This window comes from Actinia tenebrosa, unplaced genomic scaffold (assembly GCF_029948245.1).
Source record: "Actinia tenebrosa isolate PJP-AT-01 unplaced genomic scaffold, QUT_ActTen_1.0 PGA_scaffold2__45_contigs__length_23673736, whole genome shotgun sequence".
NCBI classification, from domain to species: Eukaryota; Metazoa; Cnidaria; class Anthozoa; order Actiniaria; family Actiniidae; genus Actinia; species Actinia tenebrosa.
The window spans coordinates 18,488,632-18,512,325 of NW_028292579.1; the positions used below are offsets into that span (position 1 = coordinate 18,488,632).

General features: G+C 38.2%; 1 protein-coding gene across 3 annotated transcripts in view; it reads left to right on the top strand.

Annotated features, from left to right (window-relative positions):
* The window catches only part of LOC116304745 (uncharacterized), a 35,790-nt gene that overhangs the window by 7,078 nt on the left and 5,018 nt on the right, over window positions 1–23,694 (top strand). For all 3 annotated transcript variants that reach the window (XM_031714526.2, XM_031714529.2, XM_031714524.2), the window contains exons 2-26: window positions 3,775–3,834; window positions 5,321–5,369; window positions 8,745–9,110; window positions 9,216–9,374; window positions 9,698–9,775; window positions 11,134–11,225; window positions 11,508–11,703; window positions 12,632–13,480; window positions 13,558–13,622; window positions 14,094–14,273; window positions 14,817–14,900; window positions 15,475–15,574; window positions 16,384–16,581; window positions 17,438–17,510; window positions 17,660–17,774; window positions 18,096–18,157; window positions 18,789–18,912; window positions 19,339–19,445; window positions 20,071–20,173; window positions 20,826–20,979; window positions 21,254–21,320; window positions 21,934–22,000; window positions 22,203–22,285; window positions 22,792–22,918; window positions 22,998–23,039. In XM_031714526.2, the coding sequence (XP_031570386.2) occupies window positions 3,796–3,834; window positions 5,321–5,369; window positions 8,745–9,110; window positions 9,216–9,374; window positions 9,698–9,775; window positions 11,134–11,225; window positions 11,508–11,703; window positions 12,632–13,480; window positions 13,558–13,622; window positions 14,094–14,273; window positions 14,817–14,900; window positions 15,475–15,574; window positions 16,384–16,581; window positions 17,438–17,510; window positions 17,660–17,774; window positions 18,096–18,157; window positions 18,789–18,912; window positions 19,339–19,445; window positions 20,071–20,173; window positions 20,826–20,979; window positions 21,254–21,320; window positions 21,934–22,000; window positions 22,203–22,285; window positions 22,792–22,918; window positions 22,998–23,039 (3,579 nt within the window). In that variant the 5' untranslated portion in view covers window positions 3,775–3,795. The remainder of the gene's footprint in view (window positions 1–3,774; window positions 3,835–5,320; window positions 5,370–8,744; window positions 9,111–9,215; window positions 9,375–9,697; window positions 9,776–11,133; window positions 11,226–11,507; window positions 11,704–12,631; window positions 13,481–13,557; window positions 13,623–14,093; window positions 14,274–14,816; window positions 14,901–15,474; window positions 15,575–16,383; window positions 16,582–17,437; window positions 17,511–17,659; window positions 17,775–18,095; window positions 18,158–18,788; window positions 18,913–19,338; window positions 19,446–20,070; window positions 20,174–20,825; window positions 20,980–21,253; window positions 21,321–21,933; window positions 22,001–22,202; window positions 22,286–22,791; window positions 22,919–22,997; window positions 23,040–23,694) is intronic.

The following is a 23,694-nucleotide window of genomic DNA, read 5'->3' on the forward strand; positions in this document are numbered from 1 at the left end:
CTATAATTGCCAATCCGGGATCAAAACTAACATTCTCTTCTGTTGGGTATTGAAAATAATCTTTTTCCGATCTGTATTTTTTTCATATCGTTTTGGCTCTCCTTCGCTGGATTTAGTACGAGTTATTTAGTTATTGGCAGTCATTTTTAACATTAGCGAGTTGCCTACTAAAAAGGACAATAAAAAAATCTTATTTTCATATTTCAAATTTTAATTAATTTGATCTACTGTTCGTAAATAGATGTATGGCACCTGTTTGAGAAACTTGCATTATATTAGGTAGGATCTTTGAATTTCTTTTCGATTTGTTTCGGTGTGGCATTTTTCTGTATCTGAATCTGTTTGTTGCACTCCTCTCTCCGTTGAATTCTCAAAACTCACAAACTATTCCACAAGGTAAGAATGAATGCTCTGAATGAGAGAATGTTTTCAGTTATTTCAAAACGGTACTTCCAACACGTTAAGAAACACTTTTTTGCATGAAAGCCGTTTAAATAATCAATTCATTCAACCTATATATATATATATATATATATACATGAATATATACATCTAAACTTACTCAAGCTTTGAAATTATCAATCTACAATCTACATGTATGACTTAAAAACTACTCGATAACTCATCTTTTAAAATTGAAATAAATAAATAATAAATATGGGATTAATAGTGGATTCCACAAAGTGGCTCTTCTTCCACTTCTTCTCAAATTGGAATTTAGAATTTGATATTTAAGGAGGGAGAAAGACCGAGGACCCTGAAGACCCTTGAAGCATAGGAAGAAAACGAGTAACTCTACTCACATACGACACCGAGCTCAGCGGGACTCGAACCCGGGTCGCATTGATGAGAGGTGAGCACTCTCACCGCCTACGCCACGCTATGTGCCTCTGAAGCCCCGTTTACACTAGCGATTTTTGCTGCGATTTTTTTTGTTTTTTTGTGCTATTTTGTCCATAAAAAAATATGGTAAAGAATTTACTTGTAAAGTTTTTTTCAGGATACCAAGATTTTCCTAGACGAATGTCTATTTTGAAGGATGAGACAAAATATTTCATATTTCCGAAAATTGCCACAAATATCGCCGCAAAAGTCGCCAGTGTAAACGGGGCTTGAGAGTTGAGAGAGATCCTCTTAATTTGATGAATGACGATACCACACTATCTAATCTGATCACCACTACATTCTTTACTTTTCTAGAACCTTTCATATCAAGAACTGATATCGTTATTTTTTTACGACGGAAAATTTCAAATTAATATGGCAATTTTTTATTAATTTTCCCACCACAACCGGAAACAATTTTCTCAGTCATGATTGAAAATCCAATGATTACGATAATTCATAAAGTAAAGAAAAGCAGTAATTTCGGTAGTGCAAAGTAACACGCACAAGTTCAATCTATAAAGATAATTTTAGGTTCAAAGATAGATCGTTTTTTAATCTCAAGTTCCTGGTGATTTATATTCGCAAGACAAATAACTTCTGTATAGTCCGCTATTCCAAGAGAAAAATATTTTTTCTATTACGCTTGTCTGTTCAGGTTGGATTCGTTTGCCGAATGCAACGTCTTTTAAGTACAAACTTCCATAAAGTGATAAGTTTAATATTGTATTCTTGATGAGATAGATACAAAACGCTCCACAATCAACACTATAAATATCTTTCTGTTGTGTAAATCTTATATTTGTAAGGCAAGAAGCCTAAAAGCCGTTTATCGTATTCATTTTTGCAAATAATAACCCTTAATTTTGTGCTGCAATAATATTTTTGCCGTTTGTGTCAAGTTTACACGCTACACACGTATACCACATTGTATAACGACTTGTTTTTTGCCACAGCAAAGAATAAACTTAGAACGGTTTAAATTTGCCAAGGCAGTTGATAAAAACGTAGACCGGTGATAAAATCTCAGAAAATAGGAGAGATCTAACAAGTAACGTCTACTCTGTGATAGCCGGGGTCCTATTATCGAGCTTGGAGCACGACCAAAGCGGCGCGACGCGCAACAACGCAGTTCACAAAACAATCTCCGTTTGCAGAATAGTCTAATCAGCTTTGTTCGTAAGACAAATAAACTTGAATTTAACTGCATAAATGAGATACTACAAATAGACCTCTTCGCCTTGGGGGTAAAAACGCTAGAGATATTGATGTTTCATTATATTACTAGGGATTATCTGATGAAAAGTGCTCGTAATGTAACAGCCGTAAAGGAAGGAATATAGCCGGCTCGATATTTAAATTTGAAGATCTTGAATAGATCTCCTTACCTTGGGGTTATGTTTCCCCGTTTCAAACCACGTGTGATTCGGCTCTTGAGAATGAGAATCATATTCATTTGTCTTCTCATGCACAACTATTAAACAAAGAAATGATACTCAAGGGAATGACAGGTGGTCTGAAATAGGAAAACATTAAGCTCAAAGTAAAGAGGTTAATGATGATGATGATGATGCAGTGATGATGATGATGATGATGATGATGATGATGATGATGATGATGATGGTAAGATATAGGCAATGTAGTCCCTAAGGGCTTTCAAGGGTACGGTTTGTATAGGAAATCGCACGATCTCGACTGAGTACAATTCGGAATTTATAGGTACGAGTTAAGTTTTCAAAATTGGACAAGCCTTTATAGGCGAGTTCAATTTGAGAACCTTCAAAACATCACGAGTATCTATTAATTCAGAGTGTACGAGAAGATTGTGCGATTTTTTGTTCATAATACACTCAAAACAAATTGAGCAAAAATTGGAACTCTACAAAGTACAATGAGGGATTTCATTGTACTCCTCTTGATCAATCAGAATCGAATAATTTTGTAGAGTGTATTATAAATGCCATGAACAAGGACTAAGCTTTACACGTCACTCATGTAATGCAGTTATTCAAATTTTGTTTTTACAATTTATCGTATTTAATTTTGTGTTATTTTATATAACAATAATAACAATACAGAAATACAGAAGATAATAATAATGATAATGGATACTTTATTAAAGCATTTTTAAGTAGACCTAAAAGCGAGGTTCATTATGTTCCTGATAACATATTTCAGATGCTTATCAGCAAAACCAAGATGTTTCAAAATAGTAAAACGACAACAACAACAACAACAACAACAACAACAGATAAATTTGTAAACTTTACTAAAAAGGTTTTCGCTGTATGCTAAATATTTCATCGTATTTCTCTTTTTCACTTATTTGACTCAAAACCCACTGTTAATTTGAGCACATAGAGACAATTATCTGAAGTCGAGATTAAGAGATCTGGACGATATTATAATGATAATAATGATGATGATGATGATGATGATGATGATAACAAAAAAATATAAAACACAAACACAGACAAACAAACGGAGAACGATTGGGGGGTCATAGTTGGAGCAAACTAAGGAAAAAGCTTGAAAAGCCGACTCTGATTTAAATCCGAAACAAAACTGTGTAGACCAAAATAATATAAAATTTCACACTTTATATCCAGAAAGATAAGATAGATATGAGGTATCTATCAAGCGTACGACGAAAGCTGTGTCTTTTCTCTTCTCTCCCATGAGTGGACGGTGTTGAAAAGAACGTGCTTCCGTCACTATTACATCTTCCAATTTCGTGTTGTTTGTCAACCCGCTGTACACTGTAATTAGGGCTGCTATTGTTTTACATATAAATTAACTTATTTTCAAGACCGGAAAAATTAGCAGAGAAGGCCAATTAATGTTATATTACAGTAGATGTAGTTGTTCAATGCTTGCAACTCATTGCAGAGTGCCTGATGTTTTGTGAAGATGAGAAAGTTCGCTGCATTTGTCTTTATGTTTTCAACGGTAAGTCTAAAGCCAAAATTCTTATGTGATTTACTTATTTACTAAAGCCATAATCTGTGAAGTTCTATAGCTATATACCTAGATTAAGTTTGATAACTTAAACGACAGAAAAAGTACCTGGACTCAACTGATTGCAAAAAGAGCGAGTTTGAATGAGAAGGCCGTATCGAAAGGTTCGGCATAAAAAGGATCTATTTTTGAAATTAAAGTTGGTTTTGATTTCATTTATATTTCAAGTCATAACTAAAAGTCAAAGATTTTAACTTAATTTTTCAATTTCTTGGCTCATGCTGTTTTTTCTTCTTTTGTTTGTTTGTTTTATTTTTCTTGTTCTTTTTATTCTGCCGAGGAATACTTCCTTCATTTTCGTGTTGCAGATGCTAGCCAAGGAACTATAATTTGGATAAGCTTCTAACGTTTTTCGGCTCACGTATCTATACTTAACGAGCACACGATAACAAATGATAAGTATAGATACGAGCCGAAAAACGTTAGAAGCTTATCCAAATTATAGTTTCTTGGCTAGCATCTGCTTCAACACGAAAATGATGGAATATTTCTCCAGAATAAAAAGAATAAGAAAAATAAAACAAACAAACAAAAGAAGAAAAAACAGCATGCATGAGCCAAGAAAATTGAAAAATTAAGTCAATGCATGGCTAACTCACATATCGAACCCTGATACAACCTCTGGGCGGATCTAAGTCAGGGCATGGCTAACTCACATATCGAACCCTGAAACAACCTCTGGGCGGATCTAAGTCAGGGCATGGCTAAATCACATATCGAACCCTGATACAACCTCTGGGCGGATCTACGTCAGGGCACCGTTAACTCACAGATGAAACCCTGAAACAACTTCTGGGCGGATCTAAATCAGGGCATGCCTAACTCACAGATTGAACCCTGAAACAACCTCTGGGCGGATCTAAGTCAGGGCATGGCTAACTCACAGATCAAACCCTGAAACAACCTCTGGGCGGATCTAAGTCAGGGCATGGCTAACTCACAGATTGAACCCTGAAACAACCTCTGGGCTGATCTAAGTCAGGGCATGGCTAACTCACAGATTGAACCCTGAAACAACCTCTGGGCTGATCTAAGTCAGGGCGGACGAAACAAAGATCTGAAGTTTAGCATTATGGGTCAGTTCGAGGAGGTAGGGAAACCGAAGAAGTCTTAACAGAATAATAAATAAAACAAATAAAAAGGTTTAAATTGATTTAATTTTGAGATTCTTAGACTGCCCTGTTTCGAACGGGACAAAACCAAAATGTATAGCTAAAATGTTTGGTTCTATATATATATTTTTTCGCTTTCACTTATTTATCATATGATATTTTAAATCCCTAGCTTCAAGATTTTTTAAAATTAAAATTAAATGTCCAATTAAATAGGAATATTTTATTGATATGAATCTTTCTCTAGTCCCGACTTAGTTTTATTGTTTCATTTTACATTTCTTGTTCTCCTTTTTATTCATTAGAGTCTTGGCGTAGTGTCGTCGCTCAGCAGGCACTGTCCCCACCTATCAGGTACTACACTCTTTTATTCATCCACTTGTCTGTCTATATATCCTGAGTATCACTCTTCAAAATGATTCATTATAACGTCATTTAAATTCAGAGATTGTAAAACGTATACTATATTCCTTTAATTTTGAACGTTATTAAATATACTCTCAAAACTATCTTAGCCGGATACGAGGCCAAATGGAAAAATTCAATTTCCAATTTTCCATCGAGAAAAGGTGCGATTTTTATATATTTCCCCGTTTCTCACTTCCAAAATAATTTTTTTAATTGCCTACAGCTGACCGCCTATTGGTGCACCCTAATTAAATAACGTCTATTAACTCTTTATATTATTGTCTATAGTCGTTCTAGTGCTTTCGCACTGATTGAGGACACTTTTTCGGTCACACACACACTTCCAATGCATTCAATATTCCATGCACACAGAACGCTCAACTCACATGTTGATTTTTACGGAGGGAGGAAACCGGAGAACCCGGAGAAAACCCCCGTAGCATAGGAGAGAACAACACATCAAACAAACTCAATTCAGGGCTCGAACCATTGGCCCGAACCTTTTAGGATCACAGTGGTGAAAAACGACGCGTTAGCAGCGCACGTCATCCATGCTACGTACAACCTTCTAGAAGTTACTAGAAATCCTATACCATATGGTTAATAATATAATAACATCCACGGAAGATTAACATCTTTTGGAAATAAGACGTTCATTAGCAACAATATTTTTTAGCCAAGAATTCATTAACAACTTCTTACGCTTTGTTAAAACACTTGTTCAAAGTGTTGATTATTAGCCCTGTTCACTAGATTGCACGATCGATGGATACGTAGCATTAATTTAACAGCTGTTCTCAAGCCTTTAATTTGGCTCAGTTTTGGCCCCGTTTACACGAAGCCGGATATTTTTTATCCGGGTAAAAAAGAGAGCTTTTACATGCGGCTTCGTGTAAACGCTCATCGTTTTCGCATCGTTTTCGACCGTTTACACGAAAACGCTCCATCGACTCGAAAACGCTCCATCGACTCGAAAACGCTCATAGGAGCTAAATGAGCATGCGCATAGTCCCTGAGCCTGCGATCTCCTTTGTTTAGTGACGTCAGAGTTTACGAAAATATCCGGCTTCCGAGTGTGTACACGTAAACGCATAGCCAGCGTTTTCAAAAATACCCACTTTGAAAAGCGTTTTCGAAAATAGCCGGCTAAAGACCGTCTCCGTGTAAACGGTAGGCCTAAACGGATAAAAAAATATGCGTTTACAAAAATATCCGGCTTCTTGTAAACGGGGCCTTAGTTATGCCGTAAAAATCAACATATGAGTTGAGCGTTGTGTGCATAGAATGTTGAATGTAGTGATATTAGTGTGTGTGAGTGAAAAGTGTCTAAACTATAACAGATATACCTGTTGTCCTCGTGTGTATCTTTAGATAGTTAATTCGGCTTATTACTTTAGTTTAAATATTTATATAACAAACTGCAAAAATGAAGTAAACACTACTAATTATTCCTAAGTTTCCTCTATTTCTTAATTTGGCGTTTTATAGGAAAAACTACTCGCGTTTTGTTTGAATCTTTATTTAGAACTTGGAAACCACGAAACTAGAGTTATGAGGATTTAATTATCAAGGCAAAGTTTAAACAAAAATTACCTAAAATGAACGTGTTAAAATGTAGTTACAACGCTATATTTTGTAGTTTTTACATTCTACAAACGTTTCCAACTCGGGCGTAATGTTTTCCCATTTCAGACCACGTGTCATTCTCTGGAGTATCATATTTTTGTTTAACGTTTTTTACTTGAATAGCCTCCTTCGCAGCCGTTCTTAGGGTCGTCACGCAACGCTTCCCAACGTTGCGTGACCACCCTAAGAACGGCTGCGAAGGAGGCTAGCACTTGAGAAGACACGCGCGTGAATTATGCAACCAACTCAATCAAAGCGAAAAGCACTCAGTTTTTCCGACGAGTCCTTAAGGAAGAAAACTTTTCGGAAAACTTTTTCTTTCAAGCTTTTCTCTTACACTGAACGAAAAATGATGTTTGCTAGATTATCATATCTTTATGTAGATGATGGCTAGTAAACACTAGCGTGGACTGCGTCGGTGTTTCTAATGAAACAGTTATCGTAGAATGATAAGTTATACACCGTAGTGAAAATAGGAACTGACGTTTCGGAAGTTAGTCCTTCGTCGGAGTCAATAGAAAGTCTGACTCCGACGAAGGACTAACGTCCGAAACGTCAGTTCCTATTTTCACTACGGTGTATAACTTATCAATCTACGATAACTATTATATCTTTAGGTTCAGTGGTAAAACAAAAACTAAAGCTATCAATAATGGTTTTACTTCAAGTCCGAAAAGAAAGAGAGAAAGAAAAAGAAAAGAAAAACAACACTTAATTTATGCTACTTTTAATCATTGGGAAAAACGTTTGCTAGGTTTTGGTATTTTTAGATTCAGTTGGTAGAACAAAAACTAGAGCTATCCGATAATCGCCTATATCTGAACAAGTATTTTCTTTTACTTCAAGTCAGAAAAGAAAATAACTCAAAAACTATAATATTTTTATTTAAAAAAAAGAGACAAAAAAGCCGAATTTGATAGATAAAACCTCATATGTTTAATAAGTTAAATTGGTTTTCCCCAATTATATATTTTTTAATGCGCAGCTTTTCACAATGTTTTTAACATACTTCCTCTTTGATATCCGCTTGTCTGACAACAATCGATCAAAATACTGCTAGTTAACTTCTAAACAAGTCCTGCAGCCACTTGTATTTGATTTATTAACTTATCCCACATTATTGCTCGATGCAATATTATTGTCAGGTGGTAAAGAGTTCCTGTTGAGTTTACTTCGTTTGGTTGTGGATTTGTTTATCTCGATGCCCTATGAAGGTCTCTCACACCACCACACTCAGCTTTACTAGGGGCTAAAACAAAAAATAATAAAGCTTTTTAAAGTCACATCGTACATTTTCTATTTTCTATTTTCTTCGACTGCGCTTGCCGTCTGTTCTTGTGTTTGTTGTGTGTGTTTTTTTTCTTTTTGTGTTTTTTTATTGTATTTTTATTTATTTACTTTTTCAATCTTTTGTTTTGCTGTTTTATCTTTATCGTTTGCTTCTTTTCTTTTCTCTTGTTTTCTGACTTTTGTGCGTGTAAGTCAGTTGCCATTTTTTTAATGTAGTAGACTTCCACTTGAACTCAATCCCACACGACCCAAGCAACCAGAAACAGGACTGGTTCTTAATTTTCCCTCGCGAAATAAAGTTTTTTACCCTAACCTCCCCGCCGTCCCCACCCCGATTCCCCCTTTAGACAAGTAAAATTCTTATTTTTCATTTCGTTTGAACACGTTTCTTCTCTCCTTCATTAGGCGATAGACTGGACGTTAAAAGCGACCAAACCCTAACAATCTCAACCGACATCCCACAGATTTGGGTGAACAAGACAAACGATGGCGAATTTGTTTCTACGTTTAAAGGATGTATTATCGAGCGAGGATCGATGCTCGGCGGCGTGTTCTGGACAAGTACGGCTGCCCGCTTTGAATTTAACGATAGAATCGAAATCGACGGTTCGACTAATTTCTACGGACAGAACAGTTTATCACTCGTCAGTATCAATGAAAAAATCATCATCAAGAAACCAATTTCCTTACAAATTACTGAAGCAAGTTCTCAAAACTATTCTTCGATGAAATTCCTTGGTGGCTTTGCCCCAAGTCAGGCGTCTTTAAACGGTAAGACTATGTGAAACATTAGATATTTTAAGACTCGGAGTTTTAAAGTCTTGCAGGGTGGCGACATTTTTGCTATTGATTAACCAATCTTGTTTGATAATATAGAGTTCAGATATGGTGGCCCTGGTAAGGGTAGGTATGACTCAACCCAGGGGTATGTTACTGGAGCAGGACATGGCGGCTATGGAGGACGAATGACACTGGATACACAAGGAAACCCGTATGGTATCAATGACACATGTACATATATCGGGGGTAGTCTAGGTAAGTACGTATTCCACACACGTACATAGAAGAGATAACTAGCTAAAAACTAGTGTGAGCTGCGCCGGTGTTTCTAATGAAACAGTAATGATAAAAAGGTAAATTATATACACCGTGAAAAGATGAAAAAACTTACTGACGTTTCGGACGCTAGTCCTTCGTGGGAGTACCACCTCATTTACTCCGACGAAGGACTAGCGTCCGAAACGTCAGTAAGTTTTTTCATCTTTTCACGGGGTATAATTTACCTTTTTATCATTACACACCTACATACATTCAGGTAAAAAAAAACGCTAACTCGCTTTTTCTCACGTACTTCCTAGGCGGATCTATTGGCTTAACTCTTCCTGCGTTTGCTGGCGCTACCATTGAGCTGATAGCTGCTGTTGAAATGTCAATAGGTAAGAAGAGAGAAGTAGGACCCATTACCAGGAGCATCCATCTCCCATACTGGGTCTGTGAGTTAGCATATTCCCAGATCAGAAGCCCATAGAAGCATCCATCTCTCATACTGGGTCTGTGAGTTAGCATATTCCCAGATCAGAAGCCCATAGAAGCATCCATCTCTCATACTGGGTCTGTGAGTTAGCATATTCCCAGATCAGAAGCCCATAGAAGCATCCATCTCTCATACTGGGTCTGTGAGTTAGCATATTCCCAGATCAGAAGCCCGTTACTAGGAGCATCCATCTCTCATACTGGGTCTGTGAGTTAGCATATTCCCAGATCAGAAGCCCATAGAAGCATCCATCTCTCATACTGGGTCTGTGAGTTAGCATATTCCCAGATCAGAAGCCCATAGAAGCATCCATCTCTCATACTGGGTCTGTGAGTTAGCATATTCCCAGATCAGAAGCCCATAGAAGCATCCATCTCTCATACTGGGTCTGTGAGTTAGCATATTCCCAGATCAGAAGCCCCTAGAAGCATCCATCTCTCACTGGGTCTGTGAGCCAACATATTCCCAGATCAGAAGCCCGTTACTAGGAGCATCCATCTCTCATACTGGGTCTGTGAGTCAACATATTCCCAGATCAGAAGCCCATAGAAGCATCCATCTCTCATACTGGGTCTGTGAGTTAGCATATTCCCAGATCAGAAGCCCATAGAAGCATCCATCTCTCACTGGGTCTGTGAGCCAACATATTCCCAGATCAGAAGCCCGTTACTAGGAGCATCCATCTCTCATACTGGGTCTGTGAGCCAACATATTCCCAGATCAGAAGCCCGTTACTAGGAGCATCCATCTGCCATACTGGGTCTGTGAGCCAACATATTCCTAGAACAGAAGCCCGTTACTAGGAGCATCCATCTCTCATACTGGGTCAGTGAGTTAGCATATTCCCTGATCAAGAGCCCATAGAAGCATCTATCTCTCATACTGGGTCTGTGAAGCAACATATTTCCTGATCAAGAGCCAATAGAAGCATCTATCTCTCATACTGGGTCTGTGAAGCAACATATTCCCTGATCAAGAGCCCATAGAAGCATCTATCTCTCATACTGGGTCTGTGGGCCAACATATTCCTATATCATTTACTAGGAGCATCCATCTCCCATACTGGGTCTGTGAGTTAGCATATTCCCAGATCAGAAGCCCATAGAAACATCTATCTCTCATACTGGGTCTGTGAAGCAACATATTCCCAGATCAGAAGCTCGTTACTAGGAGTTTCCATGTCTCATACTGAACCTGAATATTGCCATACTATTTCCTATTTTTGAATAATGCTTTAAAAGATGCTATGTTCTCTTACAGAGGATCTTATTAATGTTAGTGCACAGCAAGTGTCATCACTTGGTGCATCAGGTGGGAGCTCTGGAGGAAGAATCCGCCTCTGGACCAGAAAGGTGCGCTATTTTAATCACGCAAGCCGAATCGTACAACTCAATTACCGTCGAGACAAAATAGGGTTTTGATTTGTGGACGTCAATAAAAGTGCTTTGACAACACCGTCAGAAAACAAGCGGAATTTTTTTAAGGAGACGTGCCTATTGGGTGTCATGGAAACGCATTGATTGACGTCCACCAAAACCTATTTCGTCGACGACGACGATTTCGTACACTACCAAGAAATAGACTCAAAAATATGTAAACTGTGAAATAAAACTTTTTTCTTTACAAAAACGTAGTTGAAGATCACCAGCAAAGGAATCCTTTACGCCAGGGGAAGTCCAGGCATTGGACTGAATGTTGGTGGTGGTGGGGGTGGTGTTGTACAGATAGTGGCCGAAGAAGCTGTCATTGAAGGGTCCACTATTCAAGTCCAACCAGGAGCTAGTAATGGTAGTGTTGGAAGTGCTACTGATGGAACGTTATTCATTCTAGGTAACCTCATACTTACAATTATACTAAGCTATGAGAAAGTGTTGTTGAAAATTTTCCCCAACCCCTCCCCTGATGTATCACAAACATTTTGCTACCCAACTAATCACACTATGATTCAACTGATTGTCTATTTAATGTGCAGCCATGCAATTAGTACAAATAGGCGGAACACATGCATAGTTGCAATCGGTGAAGCCAACGGTCGCTCGAGGAGGTGTACAATACGGACTTTAAGGTGCAGGACGGCAACGACGAAGACGACGGCAAGCACACGGTAGCATTGCCGGCTGATGCTGAACGTAGAACGTGCAATGTCCTTGTTCTATGCAGCAAAGAAAACGACTACGTAAAAAGCTCATCTTTGCTGATTTTCGTTTTAAGTAAAACGCTGCAAAAAGACGTCATTTCACTCAAAAAACGGGGGTGCTTTATTGAGTGAAACACTAGACGAACAAGAAATAATAATAGAAGGTTTAAGCGTCTCAATTTCACTGACATTTTCGCCCGCTTTGCTGTCCTTCAGCTTAAGGTCCTTAATCGAGAGGTGACGCGTTTGATTTGTTTTAGATGAATAGACAAAGAAAATGTTTTCCCAACCTCACTTCCTTCCAGTTTGGCAAATCAGGTAGCTTTCTGCTCCCTCTACTGCAGACTTGCATTTTCCCCATAACTTACTATTTACTCTATTGTGGAACATAATTGCATATTAAATATATGTGTATAGATCTCTAGCAGCACGCCGGAATGCAGCACAATTTGGAGAACATGACAATAGGTTTCCAATTCTCAGAATTTTGAAATTCTTTTGTTTTCTCCTTCAAATTGATCTGCTTTGATGTCACATGCAAGTTGCCTATGTATTATCTGATTTGCAGTCACATTTAAATGAACGTTCGATTTTATTTCTTTGGAATTTTTTTTTACGAAGGTCGACAAGATGCCATTTCTTCTGATAAGGTGGAATGGAAGGACGAACCAGCGTACCAGGAAGAAAATTGTACAGATTTAACAGAAATGCCTACCTCATCTGTATTATCGTCATCATCTTCATCTATGGTGGTCCTACAAACAAGTTATCAAACATTATCATCCTTGCCATCATCATCATCATCATCATCATCATTTTATGCTACACCTGAGCCGTCGTCATCGTCTCTGACTTCATCGACAACGTCAACGTCATCATCGCCACCCTCCTCGATATCAACAGCCTTACCAACATCATCTTCACTGATACAAACATCAACACCAGAACCACTACCACTACCACTACCAGCATCATCATCATCATCATCATCTTCAATAATATTATTGGAAACGTCATCACCAACATTGGTATCATCTTCTTCGCCAACACCAACCATAATGGAATTATCGTCATCATCATCATCGTCGTTTTTATTACCATCAACAGCAATAGCAACAACAACAGCATCATCGGTGGCAGCTTCAGTAACACCTACCGACTTGTCATCGTCATCATCATCGGTGGCAGCAATGACATCATCACCGTCAGAAACATCATCATCATTACCTGTGCCATCTTTTATTTCTCCTTCACCACTAGCTTCACCATCATCACACATATCTTCTTCTTCAACTTCATCATCTTCTCTTTTACCTGCCCTACCACAGTCGTCTTCATCATTATCATCATCATCAACATCATTACCATTATTATCATCAGCACTTTCAACTTCGCAGTCTATTTCGACTTTCCAGTCATCTCCATCACCAACATTACAGACGTCAACAGCATTCCCCCAATCTTCTCCAGGTAAAATCCAGGAAAAGAGAGGGAAAACACCGCTTTTATGATTTTTATTTGAATTTATATATTTTTCTACCAAACAGTTCCGACTTCCTTGAATACAGATCAAAGAATGATCCAGCTTTTCTACGAAGTAAAATCAGTGAAGGTGCGTAAAAATATAGAGAATTGATCGAAAGAAAACAAGTAAACAACCTACAAAAATATCATTAAACATATATACAGACACAAATGTATACCGCAAGAAATCGAACAAACCTGTCACGTGTCATTTTCTTGAGAATAAGATTCTTTGTTTGAGTTGTATCCATCTATTTATGTGTCTTCTCATGTGGAACCGTTAAACAAAGAAATGATACTCTAGGGAATGACACGTGGTCTTGAGAAAAAGATTTTTTGTTTGAGTTATATCCATATTCATGTATCTTCTCATGTGGAACCGTTAAACAAAGAAATGATACTCTAGAGAATGACACGTGGTCTGAAATGGGAAAACACATAACGCCTTAGGTAGATATGTCTGCAGACACTCCATGGTTTATGCATTCGTTCATATCATTTAATATTCCTCAAAATAAATATATTTTTTGTAATCTTTAAAATAAACCTTGATGTGTAGGACATGAACTCAACAGAGATGAGAGAGAAAACAGAATTTCTTCTGAGAGAGTTTGAGAATCTGACATCATCCAAGGAATTGTCAGTAGAAGGCATGCAGACGAGTGTATCAGTTGTGATGTACTTTAACAAGATCCTGCTAAAAATGGCTGCATGGAATGGTCATTTGGACTTTGTGAAGGTAATAATAAATAGCAGCAGTAACAATGGAATTAGTGCCTACCACAATGTATTGGTCAATTCCAACAAGTAGTCTATCACCAACGCTGCTTTATGATTGGATGAGCTACTACTAGGCTATAAGCTACAACCTACTAGTAGCGAAAAGTGCCGGCTTTGAAAACGAAAACATTAGTTTTATCTTTAATTCAAAACTTGTTTGTATATGTATATTTGACCGACTACTTGGATTTGACTAAACAATTAGTCCTTTCGCCCTCATGGCCTGTCAGTCAATAGCACATTCGCGGTCAAGGACTAATTGCTACATTGATGGGTTGCAAGCATTCCCAAGAGAGTTAAAAGACAAAAACATGGCGGCCATTGTGATACCGTTAATAATGGATGCTAATGAGAAATCATTTGTTAAATGGTACCAACATGGCCGCGATAACTTAACGTGCAAACGAAGAATATGCTAAGCCTTATGATGATATCTTTCACAGGCCAAGTAAATTTACGCTACTTTTCTGGCTTACAATTGAGTACCGTGTTTCATTTTCAGACAAATGTGACTTCATTATTACACTCTATCGATAATCTTTTGGAAACAAAAGTCAATACAAGGCAGGATATCCAAGACTTCAAGGTATACTGAAGACGTTTGCAATAGACCTAAATCGTTGCATTACAAGGTTTTCTCATTTCAGATCACGTGACATTCCCAAGAGAATAAGATTCTTTGTTTGTTTTGTATCCATTTTCATGTGTCTTCTCATGTGAAACCGATTGTAACCGTTAAACAAAAGAAATAACACCCTTGGGAATGGCACGTGGTCTGAAATTGGAAAATATTGTAACGCAACGAATTAGGTCTATTTTCTATTTCATGTCAGTTGCGGTGCATTATTGAAGATTAACGTCAGCAGGAAAATTCATAAAAAGCAATCTTTGTGTCACCCACCAAGTATTTTTAACGTCTCTAAATGTAATGCTGGGATAGGCCAAATGTGGTCATCCAAGTCAGGGCAAAGAGCAATGAATTATATTAATTTCAGGGCCGTATCCACTATGTTTGAGGCAAGTGAGGCAAATGTGCCTCAAAACGAACCCATGATCTCCTGCAAAACAGCCGATGCTTATTTAAGTGAGCCAACCAATAGGTGTTGCAAATAAGGTGTCGATGAAGCACTAAAAGAAGTGTCCAACTTTCTATTTCTCAGAGCGAACAACTGATACTTGCCATGGAAGGTACTACGTGCGTTGTTATGGAAACCATGGATCGTTTAAATGAAAGCTGTTCCTTCAAGACTAACAACATTGGTGAGTAATTGTATGGCTGACATCGTTACCGATACGGAGGCCATCTTGAATTGTATTGTTTTAATAGAGACATAATGGAATGCCGAGGGGGAAACTATTGGAAAATGTATAGACTGCACAGCTGTCAGGTTGTCTTTTTATATCTCTTTACCCTTTCCAATGAGAAGCACATCTAAAAAGAAATTTGTAATTTGCTAGTATTTGGAAAAATATGCCGAAACACCAAGACTTCAAATTATTTACAAACGTAACCCCGCCACTCTATGCTTAATGAAAAGATATAACTAGCTAAAAACTAGTGTGAGCTGCGTCGGTGTTTCTAATGAAACAGTAATGATGAAAAGGTAAATCATACACCGTGAAAAGATGAAAAAACTTACTGACGTTTCGGACGCTAGTCCTTCGTCGGAGTAAAAGAGCTCTTTTACTCCGACGAAGGACTAGCGTCCGAAACGTCAGTAAGTTTTTTCATCTATGCTTAATGAATTGTCTACGCGTTTGCCCCCTCGGCATCTTATAATTCAATAACAGCCGCCGTATTAGTAAAAAGGTCTACTTAAGCGCTTTTTGTAATGTAAAAAAATCAGAGCGCTTGTAGCAGTAAATATTGGATCTTTTAAAATGATATCCTCTCCCACTAGTTTGACCAAGTGGAATGCTTGTTGTTTCGCAAGTTTCCCCTCTTGCCCTCCCCAATCCCCCAGGGGCCTGCTAAACAGGCTATGATATAATAGCCTATTACGGCCTTTATTTTAAAAATGGTCACTATAGAGGGATGGTGGACATATGTTACTTGATTCTGTCCCCAGAAATCTATGGACTGGCTCAGATAGACACACAAAAGGTCGTTAATATCCCAGCACAAGGGGAGAGTCTCCAAAATCTCCATCAACAAGCAGCGACAAGCACTTCGTCAAAAAATCCTACACAATCTCAGCCTGTGGGTCCATTGCTGTCTTTCGAACCAAGAAAGGCTCTTAAGGGGTGCAACAACAGAAGCTGTGACGGTAAGTTCTTAAGACAAACTCATACACACGATGCAAAGTGTGTAGCTCAGTTGATTAGTGCGCGGCCTTCAGAGCTAGAGGTCCACTGTTCGATCCTCAGGATCTCCACGTCTGTTTTGACTTCTCTCTGTTCTGTGTAGCTTTTGCTTCAAATACCCATTAGAGGGAGCACTGATAGTCTGAAGGGGTAAAGGGCGCATCTTTGTACGCTTTATACATGGGCCCCTGGCTTAGGAGAATTGGGCAACCACTCCTCACGTTATCGAAGTGAAAAATTAGTAATTTTAACCTTAACCTTTTACTCCAAAGTAAGGCTATCAATAACAAATTAAACAAATAAGGAAAGTAAACGAATTGAACCTGAGACCGGAGTTTAACGGAGGCAGCATGGTCGAGTGGTCATAGCGTCAGTCTTGCAATCCGGTGGTGCCGGGTTGGAGTCCCGCTGTGGCCACTAGCTGAGACTGTATTTGTCCTGGTCGCTGATTAGTTCAGATTCAGTTTCTCGACCATGCTTGTAAATAGCCAACTGGTTTGCCTCCTTGCCTCATTTCAGTTTATTAATTGTAGGAGGACCATAATAGAAACTACTGGGTTATCAGTAATGTATGTCACCCTCGTTAAATAAAGTCAATTTATCTTTATTTATTTTAGACCCCAGGCCAGATTGAGCTGAGTGACGAGTGTAATATAATACTTGATTCTTAATACCGTTAAGCAAGTCTTGATTCCTAATAAATACATACTGTTGCTAGCTATATTCCTGTAAGAGACTTCAGAGTATTTCTCAGCCTGCGCTCTAGTGATCGATTGATTTTGCAAACATCTCATCTTGAAAATTGGTCATTATTTTCAGGGAAGCTTTTAGCATTGGTTTCAGTGATAAGAAACACACGACTCAACAGACCACAAACTAACGCCAGCACAAGGTAATGAATGCAGTGCTGAGGCTAGAGGTTTTAGATAGGGTATGGGAGAGGAATGGAGAGAGCAGAGCAGAGCAGAGCAGAGCAGAGCAGAGCAGAGCAGAGCAAAAATGATGCATTTTTTCTTGCATCTCTCTTAACCTTCTCACTAGTGCCCAAGTCAAAAAAGCCGACGTTAATTCTGAAGTCCTGACGGTCCTAGTGACGTACGATAGTCGACCAGTGCATAAGTTAAATCAACAGGCTGTACTCAGGTTTTACCATCAGGTAAGATGTACGCAATATCAGTTGATACTTTGTAGTGGAGGGGAGGTCAGTCCAAGATTTTCAAATTGTGAGGTATGGTTAAAAATAAAAGAATTCTAAAGGACGCTTACGTCAGTCGCCACGCGTTTGGTTCAAATATGGTAAGAGCATCGGACTGTTGTGAGGGAGATCGTGGTTCAAGCCTTGGCGGCCGGAAATAACTGAGGAGAAATGCAGCCTTTGTAACTATTTGTAACTAACGAGTGATCACTCTGTATGACGGTCCCGTCTCTTCACCCTTCATCATTACTAACATTTATATAAATTCTTCTTTTTTTTAAGTTACCAGATAACAGCAAGTTGCCCAGTACCGTAAAGTGTGCATACTTGCAATACACTTCCAGGTAACGTAAACGATATTCCTTTTCACAGTTCCCTGCGCCATTTTGAAAGGAAGCAGTGCCTTTGCATCGAAGTGAGACAAACGGTGAGCTTGCAATGATAGAGACGTGTAAATTATTGTCCAAGGTGCTAAACATTTTACTGCAAGCTCATCACCGTTCGTCTCGCTTCGATGCAAAGGCACGGCTATCTTTCAAGCTGGCGCAGGAACTGTGAAGGGGACTATTAATGTTAATTAGAGTTGTCCCTAAAAGACTGATTGGAATAAAGGCATGGTCGCCATTTTGGTTGACATAACAAAAAAAATCAACTCTTTGGCTGAAACCAAACAAAAATACATGACGTCCACGAAAACCAGTAATAAACAGTATTGGTACCAACCTCATTAACGTCATGTTTTCATCATCTTATTTATTATATTTGTCGCGTACAAATAGTCAATTTTATTATAGAGCAAGTTCACTCCATGTTTGACAAAAATATTCTTATGCGATCGAGGCAAAATGTGTTTAAGATATATAGATATAGATATATGGATTTGGCGGGAACTTTCCGCGCCAAAAATATGCGCGAGATCGCCCCCCCAACTCTAGTTCTCATTACGTCACTTCTCAAGTCACTTTTTTCTTTTAGTAATGATACTGGGACATGGGTTAGTGACGGTCTGTCTGAGATCAGTACAAACACAAATCAAACTGTGTGTTCTACCAATCATTTAACAAGCTTCGCTGTCCTTATGCAGTTTGGTGATTACGAGGTTAGTGTTGCTTTACTTCCGGTTCTAGTAAAATGACGTCACGGGTATGACGTTATCAGATATTTTGAAAACGATATTGAATCGTTCGGTTTTATTAGACGGTATTTCCCCTTCACTGTTCTCTGCGCCATCTTGAAAGGCAACCCGCGTACCTGCGCATCGATTTGAGAACGGGGGGGGAGTCATTTTAAGAGGATCTTAATAGTCATGGAGCAGGGAACCAAAATATCCGTTCTGAACATTTTTGTCCAAGATCGTAGGTTCTAGTTTTTTTATTTTTGTTTTTTTTTTTGGTAACGTATATCAGAAGATATATTTTTTGGACAATTGTACTTTTTTGTCCAAGATTGCAAATCCTCTCCCGTTTTGCAACTGGCTATTGTTTCCATGAATATTGTGATGTTAAAACTCAACTGTCTTTCCCAGCTACCTGAAGTACACGTCAAAGCAATCAACTTCATCACGTATGTTGGTAGTGCCATCTCATTGGCTGCTTTGTTGATAACCATCTTTGCTTACATTGCCCTGGGAGAGTAAGTAAATGCAGTTGTATTGGGTAACCTGTGGTCTTGTACACAGGGTTCCCATAATAATAGAATAATAAGCCTCTAATGAAGAATGCCAAGTTGTATCACTTTGCAAAAATGTCCTTTTTTGCGTACGAAAAAAAGCAAATTAGTTGAGAAACTAATTCAGTTAGTTATGATTGACATAATCACATGACTGTTATTGGATGGCCCAAAAAAAAAAAAAAAAAAAAAAAAAGGGGGTTCCTTCATTAAATAACTTTTGCTGGATCACTAATGTCATATCCAAAATCTTTTCAAAATACTTTTTTCCCTTATAAGATACTTTCGATTTCAAGATTCGAAGCAGTTTAAAGTTTGTTTGCAATCCAGCAGAAACACTTTTGGCTGAATTGATTCGTTATCAAAGTGATATATCAGCACGTGACTGTTTGTTGCAAATGGCCTATTAAAAGCCATTAGATCTCTTGCAGCACGTTGGAATGTAGCTCAATTTGAAGGACATAAAAATAGATTTACTGAAGATTGAAATTATTTTGTTTTGTTCTCCAAATTGAGCTGCTTCCATGTCACCAGTGGAGCTCCGCTTCGTAAAAATCACAGATATTAATCGTCGTACTTTTCCCTTTAGTGCAATATCAGCCAGACGATACAAGATTCATCTGAACCTTTCCATCGCGTTAGGGCTGGCACAAGCTGTGTTTCTAGCAGGAATCGATTCCACCAAACATCCGGTAAGTGAGCAAGCAACAATAACTTTAAATATTATAGTCACTATTCTAAAGACCTATTTCGTGTTCCAATCTATCCCTTGAGCCGAATAACATTCTTTGTTTGATATATTCTAAGTATCTACAATAAAAACGAATGCTAACGAGATATGCAGAGGAGAAAAATGTGCTTATCCACGTTGAGGACAGCGGTATTCGTGTTAATGTAGGAAGGTGCACCACGCCGATGGGGTTGGGTGGGAGGGTCATCACGAAATTAGGAAGCAGGGTGGTGTGTGCTCGGTTTCGTATGTGAATAGAGTTGTTTGTTGTTCCTCTCCTGTGCTTCGAGGGGTTTTTCTCCGGATTCTCCGGTTTTCCTCCCTACACAAAAATCAACTACTAAATTCCAATTCGATCTTGGGCTTTCACGTAGCATGGATCTCTCAGGGTTCCGTTCGTGATTGTCCCACTCTGTGATTACAGCCAAAACTGGTAGATTTTTTTAAACTCTGCTGTTACAAGAAACAAGCTGCAACAAAGGCATGGGAGCTGCTAAATTTATAAAGCGCAGTTCACTGTCAGAAATCGCAGATTTATGCAAATTAGTCGTCTTTATTTCCGCTAATATTGTAGGCTGTTACGTTTTTTTATGTCTGTTCTGTTCTGTGTTCAGGTTGTGTGTGCCGCCATTGCTATTCTTCTCCATTATCTGTACTTATCAGCCTTCTCTTGGATGGCAATAGAGGGTCTTCATTTGTATTTCAAAATCGTGACGGTTTTTAACTCTGAAGGAATTAAGCTCAAGTACTATGTGATGTTTGGCTGGGGTGAGCATATGTCTATATATGGCACTATGACGTAATTTAACCAATAAAAACACGTGCAACAATTGGCTGTACCAAATTCAACCAATCACATCAATGCCAATTGACTAACAAATTCATCCAAACACGACAGTAATTGACTTGACCAAATTAATCCAATCACGGCACTAATAGGCTATACAATGCAAATTCTACTATCATCACACACACCAAATTCAGCCAATCACAGCACACCATTTTCAAAAAATATAGTTATTCTTTATTTCCCTTTGTGCAGGTTTTCCAGTTTTTCTCGTTCTTATATCAGCAGCAAGTAACCACGAAGGCTATGGGAAAGGAAAAACGTAAGACAACATACCTTTTCTTCAAAACTATCCTTTCGGCTTATTCTTTGTAAAAGGCTCTTTACAGTTAACGGTCACGTGTCTGTACTGGTGAGCAAAATCTTTCATTTTATTTTAAAGTGGTGATTCTTTTTGGCTATACTTGTAAAGAACTGAATGAAACGATGTGTAACCAGTGTGTTACGAAATGCAGTTTTATTACGATCTCTCGAAACAGGTTGTAGAAAGTTTGTTTGCTCACCAGTATATTTCACCCATGGGAATCAAGATGTTCATTCATTTGCTGTCAGTGAATTACTCAGCACGTGATTACTGAGCTGCAAAGGGCCTATCTTAATTGAAATCAAAACTGGTTTTATTTGACGTCATTTCCTGTCTCGTGCAGAATGTTCATCAGCTGAATCAGTTTTGAATAGAAATCTTTCTGGTTGACAGGACATGGTGGTCAGTCGTTTGAATTAAAACACCATTTGGAGTCGATAATGATAATCATTTATAGACTCTTTTCAGCCGATTGAAACCTAGAAACCGTATTCCAATCCTTTTTAAATTATTTTGTTTCAATTTTCCACTAATTGCGGCTTTGAGTAATGGGTTTCCTTGTTTCCCGTAGATGCTGGTTATCAATGGAAGAGGGATTTCGATGGTCGTTTATTGGTCCCATAGCTGCTATGATTGGGGTAAGAAGACGTTTAGAAATGACATCAGAGTTCTCGGTTTCCTTCCTCTGTAAAAAACAATATGTGAGTTAAGCGTGTGCATAAAACATTAAATGTAGTGGTAGTGCGTGTGAGTGATAAGTGTTCCCAATAAGTGCCAGCGAAAGCGCTTAAATGACTAGACACTTGATAAAATTAAGAGATTAATCATTTATTTTGTTAGTTCAACTGCATTATATTGGTATTAACGTTGAGAGAGCTTCTTTCACTGAACAAAGATGCTGGTGGAGATCAAAAACGCGTCAAGTAAGTCAAATATGTGGGATAAAATGTAATTGACGGACAATTTTCACTACAATAGCAATCTTTTACCAAAACCAATTCAAACTAACCGTGAAGATTAACCTCTGTGCTGATCTATGTCAGGACACGGCTAACCCACAGATCAGACCCTGAAACAACCTCTGGGTTGATCTAAGTCAGGGCAGGGCTAACCCACAGATCAGACCCTGAAACAACCTCTGGGTTGATCTAAGTCAGGGCAGGGCTAACCCACAGATCAGACCCTGAAACAACCTCTGGGCTGATCTAAGTCAGGGCAGGGCTAACCCACAGAATCAAACCCTGAAACAACCTCTGGGCTGATCACTAGAACTCTTTTTAGCGAGCGCCTTTGTTTTCCTATACAATTTCCTATTTATAAACGCGCGCGAAAAAAAAATGTCATAGTGTATTTTTGGTTGCTTTTATTCATCTCCTCCCCTTGAAGTTGAATTTACGATTGTCTTTTCTCTTTTTCTAAATGTCAAAAGAACTAGTTTCAAGGCCACCGTTATTCTGCTTCCTCTTCTCGGCACAACCTGGTGTTTTGGTTTCTTTGGCTTCAATTCCAACACCATTGTATTCCAGTATCTATTCGCTCTTTTCACATCGTTACAAGTAAGTAGAGTAATTTGGAACTCGAAAAGGGTCTATTTTTATCTTTGAGATCTGATTATAGTATCTATTGTTCTTTTAGGGATTATTTATATTTTTGTTCCATTGCATTGGAAATACCGAGGTAAGAAACCTTAGTGATTTTAACGTTCACTTAATTAAGGGGAACAGTCTTTCTGAGTCCTACGATTAGCAGCTGCATAAGTTACTTGATATACTGCACAGATCAGCCCAATTAGATAGGATAAAACTTGTTTGCTGTGCTGTTGCAGTTATAAAGCACCCTTATTTCGTGTTCAGCCATTCCCGTGTTTTCTATTTCCCCAGTAATTTTGTCTACCTTGGGTACAAACAACATCATATAAGGCATGATGAATAAAACATGTTTGTACACAATGAACCATTTTCGCTATCTCAGAAAAGGCTATGACTTTAAGGAGGGTCTTATCTATTCACCAGCTACGGTTGCTATATGGAAAAGATTCAAATATATGAGGTTTTTCTTATATCTTGAGCTCATAGATAAGACCAATTTTTGAAATGGATAGTTCTCTGATATGTGTGATGACGTCATTACATAATTTATGACGTCTTTTTTTTAAACGTGTATTTGGTCGGTTTGACCAAAAATAGAGCAAAACTATAGTTGAGATGAATTGAAAAAAAGTCAAGCATGGGCTTTACTTTACGTTAAGAGGTCTTGAAAAGATTTAAATTTAAAAAAATTTTGACATGACTTGGTAGCCTGGCCTTTTCACCGTTTTCATAAGTAATGCCAA